Source organism: Trichogramma pretiosum, unplaced genomic scaffold (assembly GCF_000599845.2).
Source record: "Trichogramma pretiosum strain Unisexual culture from Peru unplaced genomic scaffold, Tpre_2.0 scaffold17, whole genome shotgun sequence".
NCBI classification, from domain to species: Eukaryota; Metazoa; Arthropoda; class Insecta; order Hymenoptera; family Trichogrammatidae; genus Trichogramma; species Trichogramma pretiosum.
This window is the reverse complement of record NW_019641225.1, coordinates 2,405,571-2,433,353: the sequence shown is the minus strand read 5'-3', so window position 1 is coordinate 2,433,353 and position 27,783 is coordinate 2,405,571. Positions and strand designations below refer to the sequence as shown.

At 37.2% G+C, this 27,783-nt stretch overlaps 4 protein-coding genes and 4 non-coding genes across 10 annotated transcripts; 4 read left to right on the top strand and 4 right to left on the bottom strand.

The window, feature by feature from the left end:
* Positions 1–3,874: 3,874 nt before the first annotated feature.
* LOC106649240 (hepatic leukemia factor) lies at positions 3,875–21,582 on the top strand. 3 transcript variants are annotated; one of them, XM_023458231.1, is made up of 4 exons: positions 3,875–4,099; positions 18,364–18,588; positions 20,893–21,068; positions 21,137–21,582. In XM_023458231.1, the coding sequence occupies exons 2-4, from the start codon at positions 18,372–18,374 to the stop codon at positions 21,359–21,361; spliced, it is 618 nt and encodes a 205-aa protein (XP_023313999.1). In that variant the 5' UTR covers positions 3,875–4,099; positions 18,364–18,371; the 3' UTR covers positions 21,362–21,582. The 3 variants fall into 3 exon arrangements, with proteins under 3 accessions (XP_023313999.1, XP_014222028.1, XP_014222029.1); XM_014366542.2 differs by lacking the exon at positions 3,875–4,099 and adding an exon at positions 16,035–16,358; XM_014366543.2 differs by lacking the exon at positions 3,875–4,099 and adding an exon at positions 17,731–17,781.
* Positions 4,387–5,008, bottom strand: LOC106649129. Its single transcript, XM_023458187.1, has 3 exons — positions 4,926–5,008; positions 4,631–4,845; positions 4,387–4,513 (listed from the first exon to the last, which is right to left on the bottom strand). Exons 1-3 carry the CDS (start codon positions 4,992–4,994, stop codon positions 4,387–4,389), a joined length of 411 nt encoding a protein of 136 aa, XP_023313955.1. The 5' UTR covers positions 4,995–5,008.
* LOC106649128 (ankyrin-1-like) lies at positions 7,537–9,897 on the bottom strand. The gene has a single exon (XM_014366402.1). It carries the CDS (start codon positions 9,895–9,897, stop codon positions 7,537–7,539), a length of 2,361 nt encoding a protein of 786 aa, XP_014221888.1.
* On the top strand, positions 17,579–17,650 carry Trnah-gug. Its single transcript has one exon. It is a non-coding gene; the product is annotated as a tRNA-His (tRNA).
* Positions 19,915–19,987, top strand: Trnam-cau. Its single transcript has one exon. It is a non-coding gene; the product is annotated as a tRNA-Met (tRNA).
* On the top strand, positions 20,087–20,159 carry Trnam-cau. The gene has a single exon. It is a non-coding gene; the product is annotated as a tRNA-Met (tRNA).
* On the bottom strand, positions 20,647–20,719 carry Trnam-cau. Its single transcript has one exon. It is a non-coding gene; the product is annotated as a tRNA-Met (tRNA).
* A 244-nt stretch (positions 21,583–21,826) lies between the features above and the next one.
* On the bottom strand, positions 21,827–22,474 carry LOC106649255. Its single transcript, XM_014366564.1, has 3 exons — positions 22,363–22,474; positions 22,098–22,279; positions 21,827–22,022 (listed from the first exon to the last, which is right to left on the bottom strand). The coding sequence occupies exons 1-3, from the start codon at positions 22,418–22,420 to the stop codon at positions 21,954–21,956; spliced, it is 309 nt and encodes a 102-aa protein (XP_014222050.1). The 5' UTR covers positions 22,421–22,474; the 3' UTR covers positions 21,827–21,953.
* Positions 22,475–27,783: the final 5,309 nt, after the last annotated feature.

Below are 27,783 nucleotides of genomic sequence, written 5' to 3'. Positions count from 1 at the left end.
CGACTCGTACACGTGCTCGCCGCTGCACATAGCCTGCAAATACCGCCGAGTGGATGTCGTGAAAGTACTGTTGGAAAACGGAGCGGAACCAAATCAGTTGAGAAAAAAAGATAAGTCGACTCCGCTTCATGCGTTGGCGCGACTGCGTGTGTGTGACTGTAACGAATTTTGTATCGACAATACAGACGAAGAGGGAGAGAGAAAAAGAAGACCAGTCGATGAGATCGTCGACTTACTCGTCGCTAAAGGAGCAAATATCGAGACACGGAATGCTCGAGGTTTCACACCTCTGGAATTGGCGGTGTCGCTTTTGGACTATGAGCTGACAAAGTCACTCTTGGAACGAGGTGCGAGTCTTGACAATTTGAGGGAGAATATTGCGTTTAGCACGGATTATACTTCATCAGAATTGAATGATTATCCCATTACTTTTTACATGGCCGAGATGATTCGGTTGTTGTCGTCAAATGGATTTTCTTGGGACGTTTTCACTCGACTGAAAATTTTGAAATCTTTTCGAAGATGCGATATGAAAAGTTTGATTGTGGACGACGATTCATCCAACAGATCAGTGAGTGAAACAAAGAATCTCATGCGTACTGAGTGTTGCCTATCCATTTATGAAGGATTTGGTTTTTATTTGGATCAAGAAAGTGTTGATTACTTGCGTAAAAAACATGAAGAATTGAGATCATCAGTTAATGGGCAAATTATGATGTCGGTTGATCTTGTTACTCAAGGTTACAAGATCTGCTGCATAATGCCAGAAGTTGAGAAAATGAAAGGCATCATGGTGAATAAAGACGTCTCGCTCTTACAAATTTGCCAAATGAGTTATCGCGATGCTTCCTCCATTTTCAGCAGAATTAAGGATTATCGTTTAATAGCACTAAATTTTTCTACCAGATTAGCAGTAAAAAAACACATAGCAAATGTTCTGTTGAGGCTGCAATTCGAACTGTTGGCCGCCGATCTGTTCATGATGGATCATTGTAAACTGAATCTTCCATATACTGTCTGCCGAACGATTGCTGGGTACATGAAAGACGAAGACTTGTTTCGCATGTGCGAGAAGACCGAAGAAAGTGATCTAGAGCAAACGACACCTGCCAACAGAGTAAACGATGTGCGCCGCAATCACCCATCCTCCCTTAAAAAAAGATTAATTTCATTTGTACAGAAGTTTTTTAGTCAATAGTTCTGATAAATGTGAATTTTTATGTAAATAAGTACACTTGTATCTTTTTTTCGTTGTAATTTGAATAACATTTAATTATTTCTAAAAATGTTTCGTGTAACTCAAATAATACAACTTGTAATTATTACTTAAGCAAATATTATTGAAATCAAATGTTTTGTGATATTGTGCTTAAGATAAGTATTTTTTATGATGCAAATAGACGTCAGAAATTGTTCAATAAAAAAAAATTTAATTTTAAAGTGATTCTATATTTCTTGTACAATTAACCCATGAAGTCCGGGACGGACACATTTTTGATATTTTTTTGAACCGATGTACTTTTGCTAAAAATGGGGTCTAGAGAACTTAAAAAAATTAAAAGTTATGGATGGTTTTATAAAAAAAACGTTATTCCGAAAAAAAAATTTTTTTAATTTTTAAATTTTTAAACTATTATCGGTCACTATCTGCCAATCTATAAAACAAAGCGCAAAAAAACATTAAGGAATCGTTTCAAGTCAACTTCTTTAGCGGGAGGACCGCATAGCATTTTTTGAGTATGTGTATTTCACTAAATATCGGTAAAAATGAGTCTAATTTCTGCACTCGGGGATTTTTGGGGTCGCTGAAAACGACTATCACAACGAAAATGTACTACCATGTACCTGGGGCCCAGGGCGGGCCCTATATACCTCGTCTCCTGCAGTTTTATGGGAATATTCAACATATCTCGTTGAAGCTCGTTACTTGGGGGTTTTTGGGGTCGCTGAAAACGAATATCACTGTGAAAATGTTCTACCATGTACCTGGGGCCCAGGGAGGGCCCTATATACCTCGTCTCCTGCAGTTTTATGGGAATATTCAACATATCTCGTTGAAGCTCGTTATTTGGGGAATTTTGGGGTCGCTGAAAACGAATATCACTGTAAAAATGTATTACCGTGTACCTGGGGCCCAGGGCGGGCCCTAATCATTTTGTCTTCTAAAGTTGTATTATAAATATTTAATTTATTTTGCTTGGTTGTTTGCATACAAGTTATAAAACAAAAATCAATTTTAATTTTGAAAGTTGGTTTTGATAATTTCATTCGTAATAACAATAACAAAGAGAATAAGAGTATATGTTTTCATTCGAGTTTTACTGTTATACAGTTTTACAGTCGATATGGTCAATTAATCTTATGCTTTAATTTGTGGATTTGTAATAATTTCGTTTGTTTTTACGAAATATTCAACAGTTATAGCGAGTGCTTAGTGACGATTTTATCAATGTTGATATATACTTGAACTGTATCACACTATTTCGAAGCTACTTTCATGAGATAAGTTGTCCATTTCATTAAATTTCTCATATATTAATTTTGAAACAAATTTTTTTTTTTCATCGAATCGTTTTAGAGAATATTTTGTGAAATTCTTTTGATCGTTGATTGATTCTAATTACATTTTTATAGAATTTTTATAAAACGATTACATACGTATGTCAGCTTCTGAGTTTCAATTCACAGCTCACTTTGGAGTTTTGATTGGAGATCTTATACCAATAGATGATCCGGCATGGAATGTGTATATTGTATTGCACAAGATTGTAGGTCTAGCCAGTTGCCCTGCCTTGCAACATGGGTGTAGTAAGCTTTTAAAAAATCTCATAAAAGGACATTCCCTAGTAATTCAAGTATTAAAAAGACCGCTTAAATCTAAAGACCACATAGCAGTACATCTATTCTCTGTTATGAGAGGGACTGGCCCTTTTGTAAATACTTGGAGAATGAGATTTGAGGCTTAATATCAAGAATTAAAGGTAGTTGCTAATCCAATACACTCGAATAAACTAGTATGTGATAGCATTGTAAAAAAACATCAATTAAAATTTGCTTGCATTCGGTACAAGCAAGAGTTTGAGCTTCCTTATCACGTTGGTCACGTTCACGGGCTACGTCACGATAAAAGGAAAATACTTGCTCCGTTTCCAGGTCGACCATTCCAACTTGTGTCGCCGGTTTCACGGTAACTCTTTTCTCAGAGAACTGCACCAGGTTCATTCGTTGCATGCAGCTGGCATTGATGGATGCAACGGTTTTTCGAACCTCCCTCGTTTCGACGATTTTTGTCCACTGTGTTGGCTTGACATTTTCATTAAAAAACACGGTCGGCCAATACTTGACGTGATTTCTAATGAAGGTCATAGCACTTGGTGGCAGCGCCTTTTGGTCGCCAAAAATGGTGCTTTTGATGAGTACGACTAGAAGCTAACGGAAGAAAGACAATGAGTAGAGTTAGTTGTAATTTCAGCCAGCTGTAAAAGAAAAAAAACTTACGTGTTTCGGGTCGGTGAACGAATCATAGACCGCCTTATGGTCCGTCACATTGTAGCAGTACATCTAATGTACTGGCTACAAGTGGCGACTTACGAGGCCCGCGAGCCGGCATTCGCGCGTATACAATAGATTATACAATGGACACGCACATACGCAGCAGAGACGGGACGACAACGAGGCGAAGCGACGCACACACACACATGCGTCGAGCACACGCAGGATACACGCACACTCACACGCGCGTACACACACGACGTGACGAGCAGGCAACGACACGTGCCTCCGAATCACGACACGCAGCGCCAAGAGAGGCGCGCGCGACGCTGCGATCTATCGAGCAGCGAAAAAGATCGCAGAATCTCTCGTGCCACGAGAAGCGAAACGAGGCGACTAACCTCGAACGAAGCCGAACGCCGAATTTGCCGTTTTGCAAATATATTGTGTGTGTGTGCTCGACGAGTTAAAAACCATCCACTTGGACTGACGAGTCCAAGTGAAGTTTTGTGCCATAAAATCATCGACACCATCAGCGGCCATCATCACGACGCCGAGACGAGACGACGACGACGACCCAGCGACGTGCCGAAGATCCTTGCGCAAGGTAGTTTTTAAGCCGTAATTTCACCGTCGAGTCGCCGCGTCCGTCGCGTACGTTTATTTACTCGCACCCGGGGAAAATCACATCTTGCCGACGAGCCGAGCCGGTCGACGCGAACTCGCGGAAAACGAATACAAGAAAATTATCACGACGGTCTGCATGCCGTCTCATGCAGTGGCGCCCTTCAAAATTACACCATACAATTATAATTTAATTAATAATCAACTCGACATTTATTTAGTAGCTCAAGTTTTCTTTCTTTTATTTATTTTTCCCCACCTAACCTAACGCTACAACGGTACGACGTGCTCCTCAACACTCGCAAAAAATCCCTCCAGATTCTGGTCATTGTCAGGGTAGGTCGAGTAAATGAGAAAGTGTCTGGCTTTTGCCATAAACTCGAACAATAACCCGATCCTTGAAATATCGTCAACATTTGCGAGTGGTGATTTTTTTAAAGAACGATATATAAGCTCAAAATAGGTAGAATAACTTGTTTTATCGTAAGGGGTGATTTTAAAATAGTCTGGCGACTTTTCGAATTTGTTGTCCAGGCTTGGTATATCAGGTCGATATAGGTCGAAAAACCCATTTTCTTTCTGCCTAATCGATTGGAGGTAAGCCAAATCAACCCTCGGGGTTTTCCTCGTGTATCGTCCATCCACAAAGGCAATTGTTTGCTCGATTAATTTGTACGCTCTGTCAACCTCAGAGCGCGTTGGTGGTCGCTTCAACTGTACGAATTGGTTCTGGAAAAACACAAGAGCCAATCAAAGTTTAGGCTACTAACACACAACGTCCACGAATAAAATATTATTCATCACATTACCTGGAGAAACTGTATATTTTGTTGCATAGACCGACCAACGTACTTGGACCATCCTTGAATTTTCACCATTGCGCCTGTAGACTGCAAAAAGCGTACAAGGCCTAAAATGATGGTGGAGTACTGAACGCAGGATTTATTGCTCGAGTCATAAATAGTAGGAAACTTGGCTTTATTTATGTCTCGAACAGAAAAGGTTTCGACAATTTCGATTCGAGTCGTTGGATTAGTTTGGATGGAATCTAGAAAAGATAGTAACTTCGAGCGAAGAATGGTTATATCTCGGCGCATGTTATCCAATTTCTTCCCATGCAGACCGTTCGTCATGAAAAGCGCAATCATTTTGCGTTTATAGAGATTTTTCTCGATCCTATGTTGCTGAGGCTCATATGTAATAATATTACTAATTTGTGGAAAATTAGCAAGTGCCGAATTGGCAAAAAAGTGGCCAATCTTATTGATGAAATAAGAATTGTTTTGGCAAATGTCCTTGTTCTGGAAAATCTGGAATTGAAATTTTCCACATGAGTAACCACCCCCAAGTAACCCCAAGTAACCCAAGTAACCCAAGTAATCCAAGTAATCCAAGTAATCCAAAAAAGCTCACCTCCTAAATGCGGTCATAATCGAAGAGCACGCAATTGTTCTCGTGGCTAATTACACATCCCGTGTGTACTTGTATAAATAATATATCCTGAGGGTCCTTTTTAATAGACTGCTGGATTTCTTTGAGCCCAATAGATTTCTGTAAAGAAACAGTATATTAGAGATCGTTTTCCTCCATTTTTCGGGCAAATTCGTATATTATTGATATGTAATGAAAAATGGACTGCTGCATTACTAACATTGCTTTTCATATTGTGATGTGCTTTATAAAAGAAAATCTGTAAGAGCCATTGATCGCCATTAATGTAGCCTCTCGTTCTTTTCTCCAGCTCCTTATCAAAGGCCTCTATTTCGGAATGGAACACGTGAATTTTCGGTTTTGTGTCGCTGAATTGCAAGACCGTTTCCGTATTCTTAGGCAAGCTCTTGATCGCAGGGATGAAAACCTATAATTTGAACATGAATTATTAATCATAGTTGAAGTTGCTCAATTTCATCATATTTTTCTACCTTGTTTACATAAAATTTCATGTAATTGGGCAAAATTCTATTATGATTCGCAGCTCTTTCGTCTACGGCAAATACAACATGTATCTGGTCGTCGCCGTAATTTGCTAAATGTCCCTCTACGAATTGAAGGCCTCCATAAAGTTTTTTATTTGTTGTCATCTTGGACACGTGATCGGCCAGAACCTTCAGTGCCTTAACGTTCTCGCAATTCTTGTAGAACAATTTTTCGTTTAAAATCGTGAGGACAGCCATGTCGTTGTAGCTCCTTATAGTCGTCGACATGATCAGGTAAGAGTCAATGTCGATGACCCCTTTCACAGTTTCCTCCTTCATCGTGGACACGCATATGTCATCGTCCTTGAAAATGATGGACCTTGGCCAGTCCCTGTCGTATAATGAAAATTATTTTTAAGATGTCCGATTGAGTGTCGTTAATAGAAGCTATTATATTTGATAATTTATCACCTTTTAGGAAGCACACGCCGCTTAACGTGTCGAGGGTTTTCAGCCGCTGGTACAATTTCAAGCTCCGTCGGTCGTTTCTCAGCCCTGCACAATAAAAGACTCATTATTACATGACCCAAGTAGCCCAAGTAATCCAAGTTATATACCTTTTCTTCACGAGTAGTGTATCGAGCTCAGAGTTCCAAAAAGGACTATCACAAGGAATTTCCTTTGAAGAATTTAAGGCATCAGAAAAAATAAACACTCACGCATTTATTTTCATATTAAGCTACTTGAATGTTTTACAATTGAGAAAAAAATGTATGTCTGGGAATCTTCTGAAAAACGTATTTTGTTAACATTTTTTCCGTAGAATCACTTATGCTTTTGTTGGTTTATTTTACAGTGATGAAATTGCCATGTTCAGAATTATTTTGAACGAAAAAAAATCCAAAATTGCGTGTTCCGGTTATATGCGAATAAACTAATAATCTTCTTTATTAAAATAAACCATTTTCAATTTATAAAGAAAAATTTATTAGATTAATGAGAAATTGTTCAATCGTTGGTATGGATTAATTCTTTACTTTACGAGTCCGTGAAGTAAGAAAAAGATTTGAAGTTTATTTAAGTGATTATTAAATATTCGTTCTTACTATCTGCCAAGATAATTTTTGTAATGATTATAATTCTGTGATTTGATTTCTTAGACGAAGTTTAAGTATTTTGATTCTATTTTATTATAATTGCAACAAAAAATTAATTAAAATGATAAGAGTGTTCATGGTAAAAGAGACAATCCATGTATTAATTCATTTATGTTAATGAGTTGGAAGTCGATATACTAATTGATCTATGGTAATAATTTGAGGGTCGATATGGTTGGTGATTTTTAATACACAAAGTGGCAGATTTTAGTATTCAATGTCTTTATGGAAAAGAATAAAGCCTTATATCCTATCATCGTAATATTTGCGTTGTAAAAGGTTACATTTTTTTTCGAATTTATTGATTTTAATTACATGAAAAATGTACACCATTAACACCGGAGAAATTAAAAATCAACGGTTTGACCTTCAGCCACCAAGCAAATGTGACATAAATCTTTGTTCGTCAGTGTCTCGATAATAATTTCACAGATCTCAATCGGCAGCCGATAGTGAATCAATTTCTGGAACGGTTGCAGCGCCCAGCTCCGGAAAAATTTGCTCGACAGTTTCTCGCACAGATAATCGACGCAAGCCCGAAAGTGCCTCAAGTCCGTAGTAATCAAATCCTCTAAACCTGTCGAGCACATGAACTCGAAGTAGTCCACGTACGTGAGCTGTTTAGCCGCCTCTTTGGGTTGAAGCTGGATCAGGTCGCGCAGCGACAGACTAGGATTCACCATTATCTTTTGTGACTTGATCACTAATTCCTCGTCGTCGTACCAACGTTTGTCAAGATCCGTCGACTCGGTAAATGGTAATTCGTACTCGGCGAACAACGACATGATATGCACGGCGTCGCTTAGTTCCAATTCGTATCCTTTGCTCTGGAGATGTTCCACGACCATCATAATGCCAGGGACTAGTTCCGCTTTAATCATAGACCGTGCTTTGTCGTCCGTTCCGAATCTCTCGTAGAAATGACGCTCGATGGGAAAAACGAAGCTGGACAGATCGGCACCACGATCCAAAAGTAAGTCTATCATGTCAAGCTTAAAATTCGCCACGGCCCATTGAAGAGGTGTCCGGCCCAATGTGTCCTTCGCATCAACCTGTACGACCCTTTCGACTTGTTGGTTGATTTCGAAAAATAGCCGCAGCATTTGGAGATCGCCTCTTCGGCAAATGATGTGCAGAGGAGTCTCTCCTTTATCGTTGACTGCGTTCTGATCGGCACCTCTTCTCAACAGAAAATCGACTAATTTATTATTGCCTAATCGGTTGGTGGCCAAATGCAGCGCCGTCTCGCCGTTGCCGTCCCGAGCGTCGACCGGAAACGGCCGATACCTTTGGTCGCAGAGCTCGAACAACATCTCTGCCAACTGACGATCGTCGCCATATCCTTTGCAAATTAGGTGCAGAGGCGTCGATCCCTCGGCATTGGCCAGGCTCGGATCGGCGCCTCGTCTCAGCATCGACTCGATCACGCTTTGGTAGTTGCGGTACGTATCCAAGTTCACCGGCAGCGGATTCCGTCTTCTAATCGTCATGCTCCTCGCGTAATTGTCGAGGCATTTTTTCCAGCAAATCAAGTGCAGCGGAGTGTCTCCTTTATCGTTGGCTAAAGTAGGATTTGCGCCGTTGTCCAACAGAAAATCGACCAAATATACGTAGCCGTGGCTAGCAGCTATGTGCAGCGGTGCATTGTTCGAGTTATCCCGGGCGTCGATCCGTACTCGCGGATGTCTGTCGTCGTCGTCGCTCCTGATCGCCATTATCCACCTCGCCCAGCCGACAGCTTCGAAGGGTCTCTGGCAAACGACGTGTAGCGGAGTCTCTCCTTTCGCATTAGCCAAATTCCTATTGGCCCCTCTCCGCAGCAGCCACTGGATCAGCTGTTCGTTGGAATCGCGCAGGGCAAAGTGAAGTGGCGTCTCGCCCATGGCGTCTCGAGCGTCGAGCAGAAACGGCCGATACCTTTGGTCGCAGAGCTCGAACAACGTCTCCGCCAACTGACGATCGTCGCCGTATCCTTTGCAAATAAGATGCAGAGGCGTCCATCCCTCGACATTGGCCAGGGTCGGATCGGCACCATGCCTCAGCATCGATTCGATCACGCTTAGGTAGTTGCGGTACGCATTATCGTTCATACACGATCTCCTTTCGTAATAGTCGTCGCATTTTTTCTGGCAAACCACGTGCAGAGGGGTGAATCCATCCTCGTCGGCCGCATTCGGATCAGCGCCTCGTCCCAGCAGCAACTCGATGATACGTTTTTCTTGTTCATAGAATTGCATGTAATCCAACCGATCACTGTTGATGCGGCAAATGACGTGCAGCGGAGTCTCCCCTTTGTCGTTGGCCAAGTTCGGATTCGCGCCGCGACTCAGCAAAAATTCCGTTATCCTCTCGAGTTTGTTGTAAACGGCCAAGTGTAACGCCGTCCGGCCGAAATCGTCCTGAGCGTCGATTTGCACCGGCTGATATCCCTCGCGGCTCGGAGAAAATAACGACTTCACCGAATAAACGTCGTCGTTGCCGGACCTCTCACAGATGCAGTGCAAAAGTGGACCCCGGTACTCGTTAAACGAGTTCGGATCTCGATTACTACGATAGGGCTGATTGCGCAATTGCCGATTGCCGACTGGGTTTCTAAAGTTATCGTAAGCGTAACTTGTTTTCTGATAAGGCTGATGGGGGAATCGACAATTGCCGACTGGGTTTCCAAAGTTATCGTAAACGTAACTTCTGTTGTATGGCTTAGACATTTTTCTGTGCACTCACACACACAATCACTTATGTACGATGTTATATTATTCACACTTATTGGCTTGCTGTAATCCTCGATTGAGAGAATTTAAAAAATAAGAGGCTCCAAACTGAAAGAGATACAAACAAGCAGACGTGTCGTTTGACATAGAGCAAATCATAGGTAAACACGCACGAGCGCGAATTATCTTTAGGCGCTACCTGAAAGATGTTTCAGAGAATACTTTCACTTATTCGTAATTTCATCATGCTCCTTCAAAAGTGGTATACCCGAAGTTTACCAGCGAAATTCTAATACGTCTAAGCCTAAATTCAAATTTCTATTGTGAAAACTCTGCTTACTATTTTTTCGTTATTTTTAACACCATGATAAAGTGACAACGACAGAAGGTTACTTTCACTTTTTTGATATCAGTCGATTTTATAGGAAGCTCTTTTGAAATACTTAATTTTACTAGGCAAGAAAATTTCTCCGAAGGAATCGTCGCCAAGTTGGAATTTAAAATTGTTTCGGATGTTGTAAAAACCATGTATTAACAGATAAATCGGTACCTTAATTGTAAACAATATGATCATAAACAATTTTGAAATTGTCACTCGAAGATCAAGTTTTTGTAGTTAAAAACAAATTAATTTGAATGTTGTCTTTTTCGGTGGAACAAGCCCATAAACAAAAAGATAAATTGTACTAATTCAGTTTCCGTAGTACCAAATAGAATGATACATCGTTTGATTCCAGCACTGAAATGGATAAAATTGATAAGAAACTCGAGGAAGTTGTATCATATTATATTTCAAGTAAACATGACAATGTTGTTTCAGACGACACAAACTACATAAAAAATACACAAAATACACAAAAATACAAAGACCGGAAAGATTTTACATGCGATGAGTGCGAGAAAAAATTTGTGAAAAAAACGAGTTTGTTCACGCACCAAAAATTAGTACACAAAGATCGACAAGATTTCTCGTGCAACAAGTGCGAGAGGAATTTTGAAAATAAGTCAACTTTACTCAAGCACAAAAAAATATTCCACGAAGTTTTCAAAGATTACTTATGCGAAAAGTGCGCCAAGAGATTTGCAAGTAAGCAGAGTTTACTAACACACGTGAAGAGAGTCCATGAGGGTCGCAAAAATTTCTCCTGTGATAGGCGTGAGAAGAAATTTGAAAAAAAATCAGATTGGATCGAGCACCAAAATACAGTCCATGAAGGTCGCAGAGATTATGCATGTGACAATTGCAAAAATAAATTTGGACGTAAGTCAGATTTGTTGAAACACGAAAGGACAGAACACAAAAGTCGGAAAGATTACTCATGGGCCAAGAACGAGAAGTCATTTGGAGAACGAGGCTATTTGATTAAACACCAAAAAATATTACATGAAGATCGCAAAGATTTCGCATGCATTAAGTGCGACGAGAAATTCGGATATAAATCAGACTTGTTAAAGCACCAAGGGACGATACACAAGGGCCACAAAGATTTCGTATGTGACGAGTGCGGAAAAAAATTTGGAAAAAAATGGAGGATGATTCGTCACAAGACAATCCATGAAGTTCGCAAAGATTTCGCTTGCGATAATTGCGAAAAAAAATTTGGATACGAATCGACTTTGCTACTCCACTTGAAGACGATACACGAAGGTCAGAAAGACTACTCATGTGATAAATGTGAGAAAAGTTATGGAGCAAAACATAATTTAGTTTTACACCAAAAGATAGTTCACGAAGGTCGCAAAGATTTCGCATGTGACGAATGTGGGAAAAAATTCGGAGTAAAATCCCATTTGTTTCGGCACCAAAAGATAATTCACGAAGGTCGCAAAGATTTCGCATGCGACAAGTGCGAAAATAAATTTAGAGACAAATCGCATTTGTTCTTCCACCAAAAAACAGTCCACGAAGGTCGCAAAGATTTCGCATGCGACAAGTGTGAGAATAAATTTATAAGTAACTCAGATATGTTACAGCACCAAAGGGCAGTACATGACGGTCGCAAAGATTACGTATGTAATCACTGTGCGAAGAAATTTGGATATGTATCGAATTTGCTCAAACACCAAAGGACAATACACGAATGTCGCAAAGATTTCGCATGTGACAAATGTGAAAAAAAATTTGGACAGAAACTACATTTGCTCTCCCACCAAAAGACAGTCTATGAAGGTCGTATAGATTAGGCATGCCTCAAGTGCGAAAAGAAGTTTAGACATAAGTCAGTTTTGTTGAAACACCAATGGGCGATCCATAAAAGTTGAAATGATAGCGCATGGCACACTCGTGAGAAGAAATGATGATTGACAATTGTACATATATATCAACCAAAATCGAGAAATTTTTTCACATTTTGTTTGGAACTGGATTTTTGGTAAACGTCACGTAATAATATCGCAATTCCGAATTAACTCACGGGCAGACATGCGAGTTTTCTACATTTTTTTGAAAGTAGTAAAAGCTCTCATAATTGTTTTTTCTTTTATCAATCAAAAATTGTATTTTCAAGATTTTCAAATTACATAAGTGGCAAATAAAAGATTGCGTGGAGGCGGCACTTTTTCTAATTTCATTTCATCAATGATTGTAAACATTTTTAAGGAATAATCGATTCTCGTCGTTTAGACTCATTCAATCGCTCTATTCAATCACTGGGTGAAACATTGATCATACCTTTTTTACCCTGTGATTATTGAATGATTTTATGCACTAGCGTGTAACATAAATAGATTTAGTGATTAAAAAATTATTTTAATTAAAATAAAACTGTTGATGTTAAAAGTGATGTCATTCGAAAAAAATAAATGGTTGTTACAAAAACTATTATTAATAAAATCGATCCTTACGACCACGCAAGCTTTTTAGGGGTAACCGAACCAGCAGATTGCGAAATTGTTCACTGAAAACAAAATGTCACGACTGAATAACTGGGCGCAAAGCTTCTGCCCTTTTTTTTACGAGCGGGGCAATCGTTACCCAACCTGCCAATTACTTTTTGCGGGATCGCGAGAGCCGCGTTACACGCCATATAATGTAAGCAAACATAATTTTTTGACGTCGCGCGCTCCACACCTGTGTCATCCCCCTCTACACATCCACCCCCAGCTCGATTTTTATGGACGCAACTTGTAGCATAAACCGTCTGCGCATCTTTGTGCGAATCTGCGTTTAATTAGCGGGTCACGATCATTATTGTTTTTCGCGTGTCACGAAATTTCTCGCAAAGTCTCTCGAGACATGCGATTATTATAGGGCATCGTCGTCGTCATCTTCGTATTGAAAATCGAGCAGGCAGTAAGCACAAGTATCAAAACTCGTGTTGTCTTCGGCCGCGCACTGGCACGAACCTCGTGAATAATAATAATAATAATAATAATTATAGGCCACGAAGGACACAGCGCGCTCGGAACAATAACGTACGTAAGTCGAGCGCGATGATCGCTCGCCGGGATGTATCGTGTGTATACATATACGCGGGCAATTATACACGCGAAACGAGGTGGCACATTTGTAAAGGGTAAACCCGAACGATATATATGTAGGGCGATACAATAATTGCTCGAGCAAACCCGATGTATATAATAATATTCCGTGAGCGGAGCAGCTCACGTCGCGGGGTTAAAGCGAAGGTTAATTCGTCGCATAATCATTATCGCATGTGCAGTAATATCAAGCCCATGACACATAAGCGCGTCGCGTTTCGAACTATTAGTGGGCGGCTCGTCCCCCGCCGCCGTTAGTACCCTCTCGCGCAAAAGCACCGCGATATACATGCGCATACTCGCGTGATGTACGCGTGTAATATATAATTTATAGGTAGCTCGTAAACGTATAGAAAGCTGCGATTGTCGTGTGCTCGCGCGCGCGACAGGAGGCATTTATCGTGTTGTGCGGCTGGGTCGTAATTTCGCTCCGATGATGCGCATTTAAGATTTGTATCGTAATTCGGACGTTTCTTGGTCAAATTTCTTATTCTTAATGCGCGAGGTCATGTGCGTTTGTAGGTGTATCATGTGTGAAACTGAAAAGGGGGGAAAACATGATCGGAGTCGCATCGATGTCTCCAAGTCAAGATCGTGCCGACTTATTTAAGCGGCGTCATTGAGTCATTGGGAACATAGAATACAACTGATGAATTTATACAAATCGTCTGTGTATTATCAATTTAAAAGATATCAATTTAAATGACTAGCAGCATAGATTAAGTATTTTTTAATTTTAATTGCTATCCCTAGGAGCTTTATCTGATATACACGATGATTCAACTTCATCGTTAAAATTATTTTCATAAATTTATTCCATAATGACGCCTAAAATATGGGCTACGAAAATTTCAAAATTTCAAAAACCATCGAAGCGCCTACGCTCACGCAAACCGCCAACACGCGCGACTAGCCTGTCGATTTGAGCGCCTTTATCGAGTTGTCCGAGCCGCATGGACCCGTGAGATATTTCACAAGTGTACAAGTTATTTATGTTTATCAAGGAACTCCCAAGTCCATGTAGCTAATTTTCAGATATTCGAAAATGTACGAGAAAACGTATTGAAATATTTGTTTATTGTTATTACAAAATAACCAGGAATACTACAGCAAATATACTACGGGCGCGAATCAATGAGCGAGAATCGATATCCTGGTTCTCTGTCCTTTTTTGAATCACCTTTTCCTTAATAAATAAAAGCGGTCAGTGTGTGTGATTAGCGGAAAGAGTCATCTGAACAGCAACAAAAGCTAAGTATACATCTTCATATCATTGTAATTCAAATTGTCACAAATAATAAATAAAATAATATTCATACATGCCACAATATGTATGAAAATCGGCCCAATGTAAGCTCACAACAAGCAATAAAAATATGAAATAAAGCACCAAAGTTCCCCCTGGCCGATGTTAAAGCCGCTGCGAAAATGTTGGTCTTGTATGAACAATACAACAATCTTTTACATCATTTTAATTCGATATCTAATTCCTTATCGATTTGCTTCGATAACAATAACTACCTCTTCAGTTTATAAAACAAAGTTTACGATTCAAAGACTAAAAAAAATAATTACAAAGTCTGTCTGTGGTGTCTGATGGGGTCGGAACTGCGCTCATCATCGCTCAGGTGTTCATTGATATAAACTCGACGCGTTATAAATACAATATGCAACCCCTTCTACGTTGCCCTTCTTACATACCCTTTGTTCATAAATGTACATCGGGGTCAAAACACCGTCATTTTTCGAGCTAATATGCCGTTAAATATTTCAGGATTTGATCGTAAGGGTGATGGGTCGAGGAGAACACGTGTATCGCGTATGCTTTAAATGTTTCTTTGTTGAAGGAGTATATTAAAATGCAATCTACTAAATTTAAAGTTAATAAAAATAAAATCATTCAGTGCTGTTCAGCAGTAAACATTTCTTATTAATGCCATAATACGCGCCATGCAGCTACGCAGTAATCCATCGCGGAAGTTGTCGCGTATTTATTTATTTCTTCTTTCCGCGATCTGGAGCAAGCGATTGTGACGCGTCGTTGCGCCGCGCGAGCTCCAACGAGTGTAAAAACTAAATTATCGCCTCGATAAATTATTCATCGTGACTTTGGACGTTTTTGTTGTAAATACTAGACGTCGCGTTATATACGCACGAACGGGGTAGCCTCCCTGCAACGCCCGCGCGAGAGCTTGGATAACGTCGCGCAACTCGCGGCTCGTTGCGGTGGCTTATCTCTTCGAGAGTGGGTGGATTTCAGCCTATCCATCCCTTCCTTCCTCTCGACGAACGATGGCGTATACGTGTGACACGAGTGAACGAGTTTTTTCGCCCTTATGGATCGTGGGCGGTTCTTACGTCAGTGGCAGAGTCGCAGGGCGCTTGCGCAGGTAGGCGGACACCCATAACAGCACGGCAAAAGCTGCGCGAAAAGCTCTCGCGGAGGACGATGGACGACGCGAGCTTTGTTGCGCGAAATTAGTTGTTGGAGCGCGGTAGCCTCCCGCGATATACATAATGCGGTGAAATAGTTATCTAAGAAAGACGAGCGAGTGCGATGTCGACGATGACGACGATGACGCGCGACTCGAGCGCGATCGAGTGCAGTTATTAGTTTTTGTTATTATTTTGGCAACGAGAATAAAGGTGGACAATGTGTTTCTCTGCAAAATAATAACGATTTTCAAAATATTTTCGAATATTTCTGTCTTTATGCGAAGCTTATTTCGAAACTGACTCTGAATAATCTACTTGAAATTAGTATTACTTTCAACTTTTTTTTTTTTTTTTCATAAGCGACGTAAGCAAAAAATGATTAAAAAGTTATTGATTTACTTTTGGATCAAATGATTTGGATAAAAAGGTCAAATTAATGGAATCGCCAAGTACATCCGGAATAGCCGATGCCAATTTTACGGATGTATTCTCCACTCTGCATTTGTTGAGAAACTACAACGGATTTTTATCGTCTCAATCAGGTATGTAAAAGATTTTCATTGATCTTTTTTTTTTCTTACTGTTGCCTTTCCGCAGAGTTCAATTTATTTCCGTATAATGAAATTTAGAATACCAAGCATGAACTAAAGTGAGCATAGAATTTACGCACAATAATTGATAATAAATAACGGAGAACTCTTTGATTACCTACTTAAAGAATACTCGCGTCTAAATACAATTAACTTGACTTTGCCACTTGCAGATTTACATATATTAAGATGCTCGCCATCTAGTGGTCGAGGCTCAAATTATTATCATTTTTGAAGTGGTCGTAAACTGCAGTTTATATTTCTTGAAACAATTCAATTGTTATATGCATGTCATTGAAAATGTGTTTAAAATTTATAACATAATTGTAACAGGAAAATCGCCAAAAACTAGCCAATAAGTGGCCAATGGCCATTCATTTTAATACATTTTAAATCCTTAATTTTTGGTATCACGCTATTATTAGTGTTGAGCGTTGCTACGAGCGCTCAACTTTACTGGACTTCAGTAAAATTAAATATAAACCTTGTTTGAAAATTTTCTGTATAGCCACTTTATTTCAATCGAAAACCACACAAAACAAAATTCTCAATTTTTCGTCAGCCGCTGGAATTTCTTTTTTATGTAAATGCCAGATTTTCGAGCAATCATTAAGTAGATTGTATGTGTTGACGAAATGTAATCGTGCTCAATGTGCTGTATGATAAATAAACCTCCAAATTTGAACGTGATAAGTCGCGATACAAATTTACGTTTATCTCTATTTAAATTCAATATATTAAAAGTTTAACATAAAACTGTAGTTCATTTTTCATCATTTTCCACCGAACAATGCATAAATGAAAATTGCTAGCCTTACTTTGATAGCATATCGTCCACTTCATACGATCTTAAATATTTTTCTTCCTTTTCCAGATGAAAATTTCTTTACATCTCCTCTTGAGAAAATTAATACCGAACCACAGACCAGCCGCGGTAGTAGTTTTAGCAGCTCTAGAGAAATCCACTTTATCATCTCACAAATTTTTCGCACCGATAGCGCGCGCGCGCTCGACTCCGGTGAAAGGCGTTTCGGCGCGACTTTCCCCACCACGGGCCTCACCCGCCGATCTAGAAAAAATTGGCCTAGGTGTGGTCGCGCTCCGGCGCGTAAGTCGGTCAATATTTTAGATTGTGTTGGGGATTTAGAGAGCTCGAAGTATCTCCTCCAGTAGCCGTGATCGTCTAGTGGTTAGGACCCTACGTTGTGGCCGTAGTAACCCAGGTTCGAATCCTGGTCACGGCAATGTTCCCGATCAGGGAGCATTGTCACGGTGGAGGAATCTTTTTTTTTCGCGGAAATTTCAACGCGGATGTAGAGCGAGCTTTCGGGTGCCTGCGGAAAATGAGAAATCAAATATTTTTGGTTCAAGATTGGTAAAAGATTGAAAAATTATTATAATGAACTTCTCGTATATAAAAACAATTTTTAAGATTATGTGAACTAATAATGGAATATTTATTTATTTTTACCACTATTTCAAGTTCGCGTATCAGTGAATTTTATGAAAAGTAAATTCTTTTAGCGATAGTTTAAGATTGAAGAAGAGTTTACTTTTACTATTACTCTTTCGTAGCATAGAAGAAGTTAATGATTTTTAAAAAGAACAAGTTTAACGACTACTAACATTACAATTTTTTATGAATAGTTCTTATACATAGAAGTTAGTCAAAAATGCATTGCGACGGAAATCACACTTCACCAGAAAATTGATATTGGTTGATTAACTTTCCTTATAAATCGAAAATTTTTTATATCTTTTTTATATTTAGTTATTTGTAAATTTTATTTTACAATATCAATGTTAAGGGACATAGTTTCAATGTATTAGTGAACGTGTCATTTTTATCAATAGCATACTTTTTACACCTCATAGATTTTGTTCATTTATCTACTGAATTTTCGGTGCATAATCCATGAAAACTTCATAGAAAATGACCAAATTTTTCATATTTTAGATAATCCAATGTATGGTACTCGTCCTCACTCAGATTTAAACCCGAGCGAATCGAAGATGGTAGCATCGAGGACCATGCTGAGTAGGGGTGACATGCCTTTATCGCCACTTTCATCGTCAACCTCATTCACCCTGAGTGGCCTATTTCAACCACCTCTGCTAAGCAGTGTGCAACCGCTCATCCCGACGGTTGCTTTATGCCCTTCTTTCACAAATGCTAATGCAGGTAACCGCTATGCAATCAATATTTTTTTTTAACAATCTATGGTATTTTCTAATCTTAACAAAGTAGTTTAATTTAAGAGGTACGATTTGACACATTATGTTGAATAACCTTTCGTCACTTTTCCACCATTGATTAAAATTTTGCAGCATCTAATCGCAGTTTTATTTTTGTTATACGTTATTTTCACGGACATTTTTTTACAAGTAAAAATATTCTAAAATTCTGTTACTTCTTTGCCGTGAATAAACCCATACGAAATGTAAATTTATCGATCTGAAAATCTAGCCTGTACTGAATTATTTCAACAAGCTGACAGTCGATATTATAATAATATCAACAATCTAATCTGTAATTTTTACAAGGTTCTGAGATAATTTATTTTCTTTTTTGTAATTTTTTTATGCTTGAGTACCTAGTTTGTTACAGGAGAGCTGTATTAATTAAATTTCAGTAACCTTTTTTCACCCAGATCTTTTTAAAGTCTAAAATATAGTCAGGTTGAGAATTCATTATAAAATTTTATTGTTTACTATAGCAAGTCTAAATCAACTATTAAAATCTGAGTGAAATTTATTTTGTCATTTATTGAAATAATATTAATGTTAACCACGTAACACGCTGGCGTATTTGCTATTTCTAACAGAGTACATTACAAAGATTGAACACATATAAGCAGACTATAAGAGACTCGGAACACTTCTCCGCATATTTTTTGAGGTCTCCCCCCTCAAGAAAAAAAAAGTACGAGTATTTATAGAATTCTGCGTTCCGGATCGCGTGTGACCTTCTTGTTTGTATAAACTCAATCCTCGAAATATTGGTGGAGCGAGCCGAGATTATTCAGGGGACAAATGTATCAGGAACGCATGATTCGCATAGGAGTATTTTCTCTTCTTGGAATCTTCAAAATTCCACAGTAGGCCCACTGTATGCTTCTGTAATCGTCATTAAGAAATTTGATCTACGCGAGTATTAGGGCATCATCAATGAAGAGATGTTTCCAAATAGCTAAATACGTTGATGTTCAAGCTGACTAGAAAAAGTTATGGCAAAACTTGTCTTGATTTTATTATTAGAACATAAATGAATTCGTAAATGAAAAAATTAAACACGATTAAATTTAAGAATAATTAAACTCTATAATATTATAAAAATTTAACATGAATAATAGTTTGTTCTGATTGTAAAACTCAATTGGTAATTATTGCCGTCAAAATAACTTTTGACAAGTGTATCAATGCTAAAAATACGATTAATTTTTTAACAAAATTACTACTTGTACGTAACTGCCCTTCAAATAGGGCTAAATGAGCCTTGTTAGCACCGGCCTCGGTAGCGCAGTAGGCAGCGCGTAAGTCTCATAATCTTAAGGTCGTGAGTTCGATCCTCACCCGGGGCATTATTTTTGCCCTGACCCTAGACAAACGAATTTTTTTTGGATAAAGATTCATTTTTTTGATCAAAAATTTTTTCGAGACAAATTAATTGCCCATTAACCGCCTCGGTAGCGCAGTAGGCAGCGCGTAAGTCTCATAATCTTAAGGTCGTGAGTTCGATCCTCACCTGGGGCATTTACTTTTGCATTTTAGATCAAAATCAACACGAATTTCATTAATTATTATATTGTAGAATAATTTTTCATATTTTCCTCTCGCTATTAACACATCTCGTTATTGGCATTTGTGCGGCGTTACAAACCTACATCTCTGTACGACGGGTTGCCTTCATACCGGCGCAGTGGGTTCGCAATAAGAAATGTTTTCAAAACAACTTTTAGAGTTTCATTACCTCTAGAAGTAGTCCTAGCAGAATTTTTTCAGGGTATACAATTTTGGGATATAATGTTTTGGAAAATACGAATACAGCATTAATTTTGCAAAAAATACTATCGTTAAATGAAACCACCTTATGATTACGATTTCATGTCAGATAATGAACGTCTAAGGCAATTAAAAATGATTAAAATTACATAAAAATTGTTTTTTACGATTATAATTATTCTAATATCTGTTGAATAATCAATGTCACGTTGTTTTTTATGCAAACGCCAAAAATAAATGCCCCAGGTGAGGATCGAACTCACGACCTTAAGATTATGAGACTTACGCGCTGCCTACTGCGCTACCGAGGCGGGTGTTAGAAATTTATTTGTATAGAAAAAAAATTTTTTTACCAAAAAAATTCGTTGTGAGAGGGTCTGCATAAATTCAGTGGGCCTACTTTAAGCGCCTGTAACTGTAAAATTATTAATTTGAACAAAAAAAGTGGCCCTGTTATCATCGCGACATTTTCCCTGCATTGCAGCTGCAGCGTTCATCGAGAACGCCGTCATCTCGAGTATTCAGCAACCGAAGAGGCACAGAAGCGAGAAAACGCCCATACCGGACGAACAAAAGGACGAAAAATATTACGAGAGGCGGAAGCGCAACAACGAGGCTGCGAAAAAATCCCGCGACGCTCGCCGAATAAGGGAAGATCAGGTAATCCTCGAGAGAATATCGAATTTTCTAAAAATAGCAATACGAAACTCTCTGGCTGTTGTTCGCAGATAGCTCTGAGAGCGACGATGTTGGAGCACGAGAACGCGATACTGCGAGCGCAACTCGTGGCGATGCGCGAGGAATGTCAGCTGCTGCGTCAGATGCTCATAAAGCAACGGATGCCGCCGCTGGTGCAATCCACCTGCGATTATCAATTGAACGTCCGAGAAAATCCCCCGACCGTATCTCTGCTGACGCCCTCGACGCCGACTTCGTCCTCTGTCAAGGGTTGAGAGAAAGGAAAATCAGTTACCTTTATCTAGATCAGTAGATGTTATTTTGTAAATCTAGTCGATTTGTTTAACTTCTTTTAACTGTGATGTCCAAGTGCATTTATTGTATAATAAATAAAGTGTATCATAATCTTGATAAGTAGAAAAGTAAACTTAATCAGATAAGCGATATATGAAATTCGACGAAATTGTTTAGAGTGCGACGCACCGATGTTTTGTGCAATCCCTATCTAATTTTAAAATATTTACTAAAGAAACTACAAGTCTGTAGATGTTTTGATTGAATGAAACTAATGACTTTATGCAATAGTTTATATTTTAATTATTTTAATATCGTTTATGTTGTATTTAAAATGTTATTGAAATAAAATATGCATTTAGATTGATACATTTGGTTGATGTTTTACTCATTTTATAATTTTTATTTATAGCATAATGGATCATAGTATAAAGATTAAAAAATGCTTTTTTTGTACTTAAAAACCCAATTTATTCCATAATTATATCTTAAAATCGATATATCGATTAAAAATTTTAACATTCAAATTTTACAAATATTTTCCGTTGCATAATTTATCTGAATTCACATCCCTTACAATACTTTCATCTGGAAAGCTCTCCTCGGCGTCTCGTTATCGGAAGGAGTAACGTCACCTTCGACCTAAAATAAATTTTTCGATTTATTATTAATGATCACTAAAAAAATCACGTCCAAGGTACAATCAAGTTTACTAACCGAGAGTTTCAGCGAGTCCGATTGCGGTTGGGCGGAACGCGAGAAGCAGTGGCACTGATAGCGACCGCCAAGATCCTCGCAGGTGAAGTACCGATGTCCTATTCTTCCGCACAGGATCGAGCAGACGTTCAATTGGTTATTGTTGCAAGGGGCATAGGTGGAGATCTCGTTGTCAGCTTCGCCTGAAAAATCGTTCATTTTTATAGATTTCACCTCGTGCTTGGTTTTTTGTGATTCTAAAATTATTAAATAAAGGGAAACTCACTGGCTTTGATGGAAGCGACGGCAGCCAAACAGACGGCGAGAAACAGAATAGCTTTCATGTTTGCAGGAAGTAATTTTCTGAGCACTAGATTCACTCGAAACTATAATGCCAGCGGTGATGTTTTACCTTTTATATGAAAACGGGTTGGTGAGATAGCACAACATGACGTGATTGTTATAAGTGGGAAAACACTTTAACTTCATTTATCTATGACGAATATATTTTTGCAATCATTGATTAGATCGAAGATTCTTAATCAAATTTTCTTTTCAAGATTCGATTCAACAAATTATGAAATTTGGCTTTATTCGATTTTATTATTAAAATCATTCGTTTATAGGTCAGAAAAATTATCTGAAATGTTTTTGAATAATAAAAAATACACGTAATTTCACTAGCATAATTATTGATGAAAATTGATAATAAATTATCAAATTCTTCGAAATCTAGGCGAGAAGTAAAAAAAGAAATTGTGGGAAGTGATGAATTAAAAAACGCAGCTGAATGCAGTTTTCTTTGAAGTTTCATGAGTAATGAACGTTATCTATAACATCGCTCTTCGTGTTCATATATACTTTAAACGATGCGTGCGGCTGAATGGTTTATGTAAAAATGGTAAAATTCATTAGAAGTTTTTACAGTAACTATACATGTTAACTAAAAACACACTCGATGTAATTTATAAAAGAAAATAAAAATTTCAACATTTCAATAAATTATGTTAAAATTGATACAAAAATATTAAAAAAAAAAAAAATTAATTATTTATATTATTTTTGATTAGGTGAATCCCTAAAATCTGATCATTTTTTATAATTAGCTTGCGGAAGTTTATCGAACACAATCTAGCTGATAGCTTACACTGTTGTAATGAGGTCATCATCATAAATATTAACGAGCGCATCGACGAAGGTGGAATTACAACAATAGCTACAATTAAGTGTATATTAATTTCTATCTAGAAATCTTAGCATCATCTAATCTTGTAACTGTACTACAGAGGCTTTAAATATTTTCATGCTTTTTTCATTTAAAATGAAAATTATTTGACATCAAAGTTAAATCTACGACTCGTGTCTATCTGTCTCTCTTAAATTTTCACCAATAAATGATCTATCTGTAATAATTTTACACATCAAATTTACTATTTAAAATTAAGTTTAAGCAGCAATATTGACAATTTATGTTACAATTAGCATTTTCAATATGATGTACATCTGCAAGTGGCAAAGTAAAAATAATTTTATGAGTCAAAAACTCACCGCTATTGTTATAACGAAGTAGAGTTAACTAACTAAATTCAATTTTAAAAATTAAATGGAATTTCTTAACGCAACTGCCTTACATATTTTTCTACGAGCTGCTAACATACGAAAATTGAACTTCGTTCCTGCTATATAACGTGTGTAATATTGTTATGTATTGTACACCATTGTGGGATAAGATACATACTTCTATTTTATGTGTACATTTTCCCGCGTGTAGCCCGTAGGTATGTATAATCCAATTGTACACCTGGATAAACGAAGTCTTCAATCTGTGTGGTTTGGATGTCAAGCGAGTTTCTTTTTACTTCACAGCCTATTCAATTAATATTACTGCCTAGGACCAGTCGATCGTGGAGGGAAAGGTATTCCTAAGAAGCTACCAAAATAGAGGGGTTCTCTACCTAATTTACCAGTAATGTGTTCAGTCGCTAGCGAGAAGCCGAATGTCTCGGTGGATAGAAGTTTATAACTTTTATATTGTGTATGTATTAAATACATAATTTATATATTTTTTTTACAAATTAAAAAGTGTGGATATACAGTGTTAACTGCGGGAAGCATTGAAACTTGATTATTTTCTCGTAATCGATATCGTAAAAATTTGCAGTGAATACCTTTTTCAAAAAAAAATAGGTGGCGTTGATTAAATTTCCCATACTACCTATAATACATAAAAAGCCCGCTGCTACGAACTACTAAAATAGAATTTACTTGGGTGTGTTTCAGTCTTTTACTTTTTAACTCAGTAAAATTAACAGTGATGGATTCGATGGAAAGCAGAGAGAATACATTTAGGTATACCTTTTTTGATAATTACTAAAATAATCTTTTAAACAATCACTTCATCAGACTTGATTATTCTTCAGGGTAAAGCAAGAACCAAGCGATACTTGGCCAGATGCAAGCGGAAATTATGATTTCGATTCGATGGACTTTGGTGAAGTCAAAAACGTTGAAAAATTACAATTATATGAACTATCAGTAAGTATGATTATTTGAATTGATGTTCTGTTTATTGTCATCAAAAACTAAAGTCACAATTTTAATTTTAGACAAATAACATGAATCAAGCCATGATGTATAAAGAGTTGGATGAAAAAATTTTTATCGATTTCGAGTGTAAAGATGTTAAACCTGAACTGTATTGTTCATCAACAACCGTCTGTAAAACTGAAGATCAAAGTTTGCAATTTGATTCAAAAACGGAAAACGAAAATCAGTCCAACGACATAGAAGAAAATATAATCAATGATTTTGAGAACAAAGATGTTAAAACTGAATTGAATTCGTTAAGGACATCCGCCTGCAAAACTGAAGATCAAAGTCTGCAACCTAATACGACAATAGAAAAAGAAAATCAGTCCAATAGTACAATTGGAAATATAATTATTGATTTTGAGTGCAAAGATGTTAAACTTGAATTGAATACGTTACAGACATCCGTTTGCAAAACTGAGGATCAAAGTCTGCAACCTAATATGACAATAGAAAAAGAAAATCAGTCCAATAGTACAAATGAAAATATAATCATTGATTTTGAGTGCAAAGATGTTAAACTTGAAATTAATTCTTTATCAACAGCCGCCTGCACAACTGAGATTCAAAGTTTGAAACCTAATTTAAAAATAGAAAACGAAAATCAGTCCAGTAGTATAAATGAAAATATATTTATTATACATGATCGAATCAAACCATTAGAATATGAGATCTATCATAAATCATTCGGACTTAAGAATACCCTCAAATCTCAAATAATTGCAGTACATAACCAGAGTAAACACTTCGAATGTAAAATGTGTGATAAATCATTTGGATATAAAGTTCAACTCAAAGATCACGTTATAACAGTACATGATCGTAGCAAACTCTTTGAGTGTGAGATTTGTCTCAAATCTTTCGGAAGAAAAGGAACTCTTAAAATTCACAAAAGTACAGTACATGCCCGAATAAAACCCTTTGAATGTGAAATTTGCCACAAATCATTCGGACAAAAGGCTTCTCTTAAAACTCACACCATGACAGTCCATAATCGTATTAAACCCTTCGAATGTAAAATGTGTGATAAATCATTTAGATATAAAGTTAAACTCAAAGATCACGTTATAACAGTACATGAACGTAGCAAACCCTTTGAGTGCGATATTTGTCATAAATCATTTGGATACAAGCGCAATCTGAAAGTACACATAAACACAGTGCATAATCGTATTCAATCTTTTGAGTGTGTGATTTGTCAGAAATCATTTGGACAAAAAAGTCACCTTCAATTTCACGTAAATAGAGTGCATAATCGTAGCAAATCCTTTGAATGTGAGATTTGTCACAAATCATTTGGAGAAACGGGTACTCTCAATCGTCACGTGAATGCAGTACACGATCGTAGCAAACCCTTTGAATGTGAGATTTGCCACAAACTATTTGGACTAAAACATAACCGGAATTTTCACATAAATTTAGTACATAATCGTGTCAAACCCTTCGAATGTGATATTTGTCACAAATTATTTGGACAAAAAATTACGCTAAAAACTCACATAACAACAGTACATGAACGTAGCAAACTCTTTGAGTGTGAGATTTGTCTCAAATCTTTCGGAAGAAAAGGAACTCTTAAAATTCACAAAAGTACAGTACATGCTCGAAGAAAACCCTTTGAATGTGACATTTGCCACAAATCATTCGGACAAAAGGCTTCTCTTAAAACTCACACCATGACAGTACACAATCGTATTAAACCCTTCGAATGTAAAATATGTGAGAAATCATTTGCATATAAAGTTCAACTCAAAGATCACGTTATAACAGTACATGAACGTAGCAAACCCTTTGAGTGCGATATTTGTCATAAATCATTTGGACAAAAAGCGAGCCTCGAAATGCACATAACTAGTGTACATGATCGAATCAAACCCTTTGAATGTGAGATCTGTCACAAATCATTTTCAAGCAAGAGTTACATCAATATTCATATTAAATCAGTCCATGATCGAAGCAAACCCTTTGAGTGCGAGATTTGTCACAAATCCTTCGGCTATAAGAGTGCTCTCAAAAAACATACAAACATAGTACATAATTGTATCAAACCCTTTGTATGTGATATTTGTCACAAATTATTTGGACAAAAAATTACGCTAAAAACTCACATAACAACAGTACATGAACGTATCAAACTCTTTGAGTGTGAGATTTGTCTCAAATCTTTCGGAATAAAAGGAACTCTTAAAATTCACAAAAGTACAGTACATGCTCGAAGAAAACCCTTTGAATGTGACATTTGCCACAAATCATTCGGACAAAGGGGTTCTCTTAAAACTCACACCATGACAGTACATATTCGTATTAAATCCTTCGAATGTGGTATTTGTCATAAATCATTTGTACAAAAAAGTTACCTAAATAAACATATAAATTCAGTACATGAGCATATCAAACCCTAGGTGCAACAGTTTTGTTCAGAGATATTCTTATACAAAATCTAAACATGTTATCGCATGAGTACTCTACAAAATTTGAGGAAATCTTTAATAACGATGCGCTTCGATTTCATAAAGAACAATACAATTTTTCAAATTATTATAAATCTTGTTGTTATTGCAGAAACCCTTTTATGTCACTCTCCCTCTGGAATTTACCGACTTTACAAAGAAAATTTGATAAACATAATTTTGAAAATTTAATGAATACGTGGGTGGAGAAATTTTAAAAAATGAGTGGATTTCGATAAATTGGAAACTATAAAAAAAATCGAAAAAATTCACACATGTTCTATTAAAAATTATAAGCACTTTTTATTTTAGTCTAGACAAATTAATTTGTCGATTGTATGAAAAAAAAATGAAATAAAGAACATTAAATGATAATTTTACAGCGCGTGAACTGCTCTCTAAGTCTCTGAGAAGTGACTCATATGCAACAAAAATTTTCGTCGAAAGTTGTTCAATTTTCAAATATTCTTATTTTTTGATCGTATCGAGACGAATTTTTTGTTTGTATCTTAGAAATACGTTTCTCTTTTATTTCATATATATTATGAATTGTTTTAAGTCAATATCGAATTAATTATTTGAGCAAAACACTAAAAATGTTTAAGTTCGTAAAATGCCTCGTTTAACTGAAATCGACTTGATTTTTGCACATTTTGCGTACATAAATG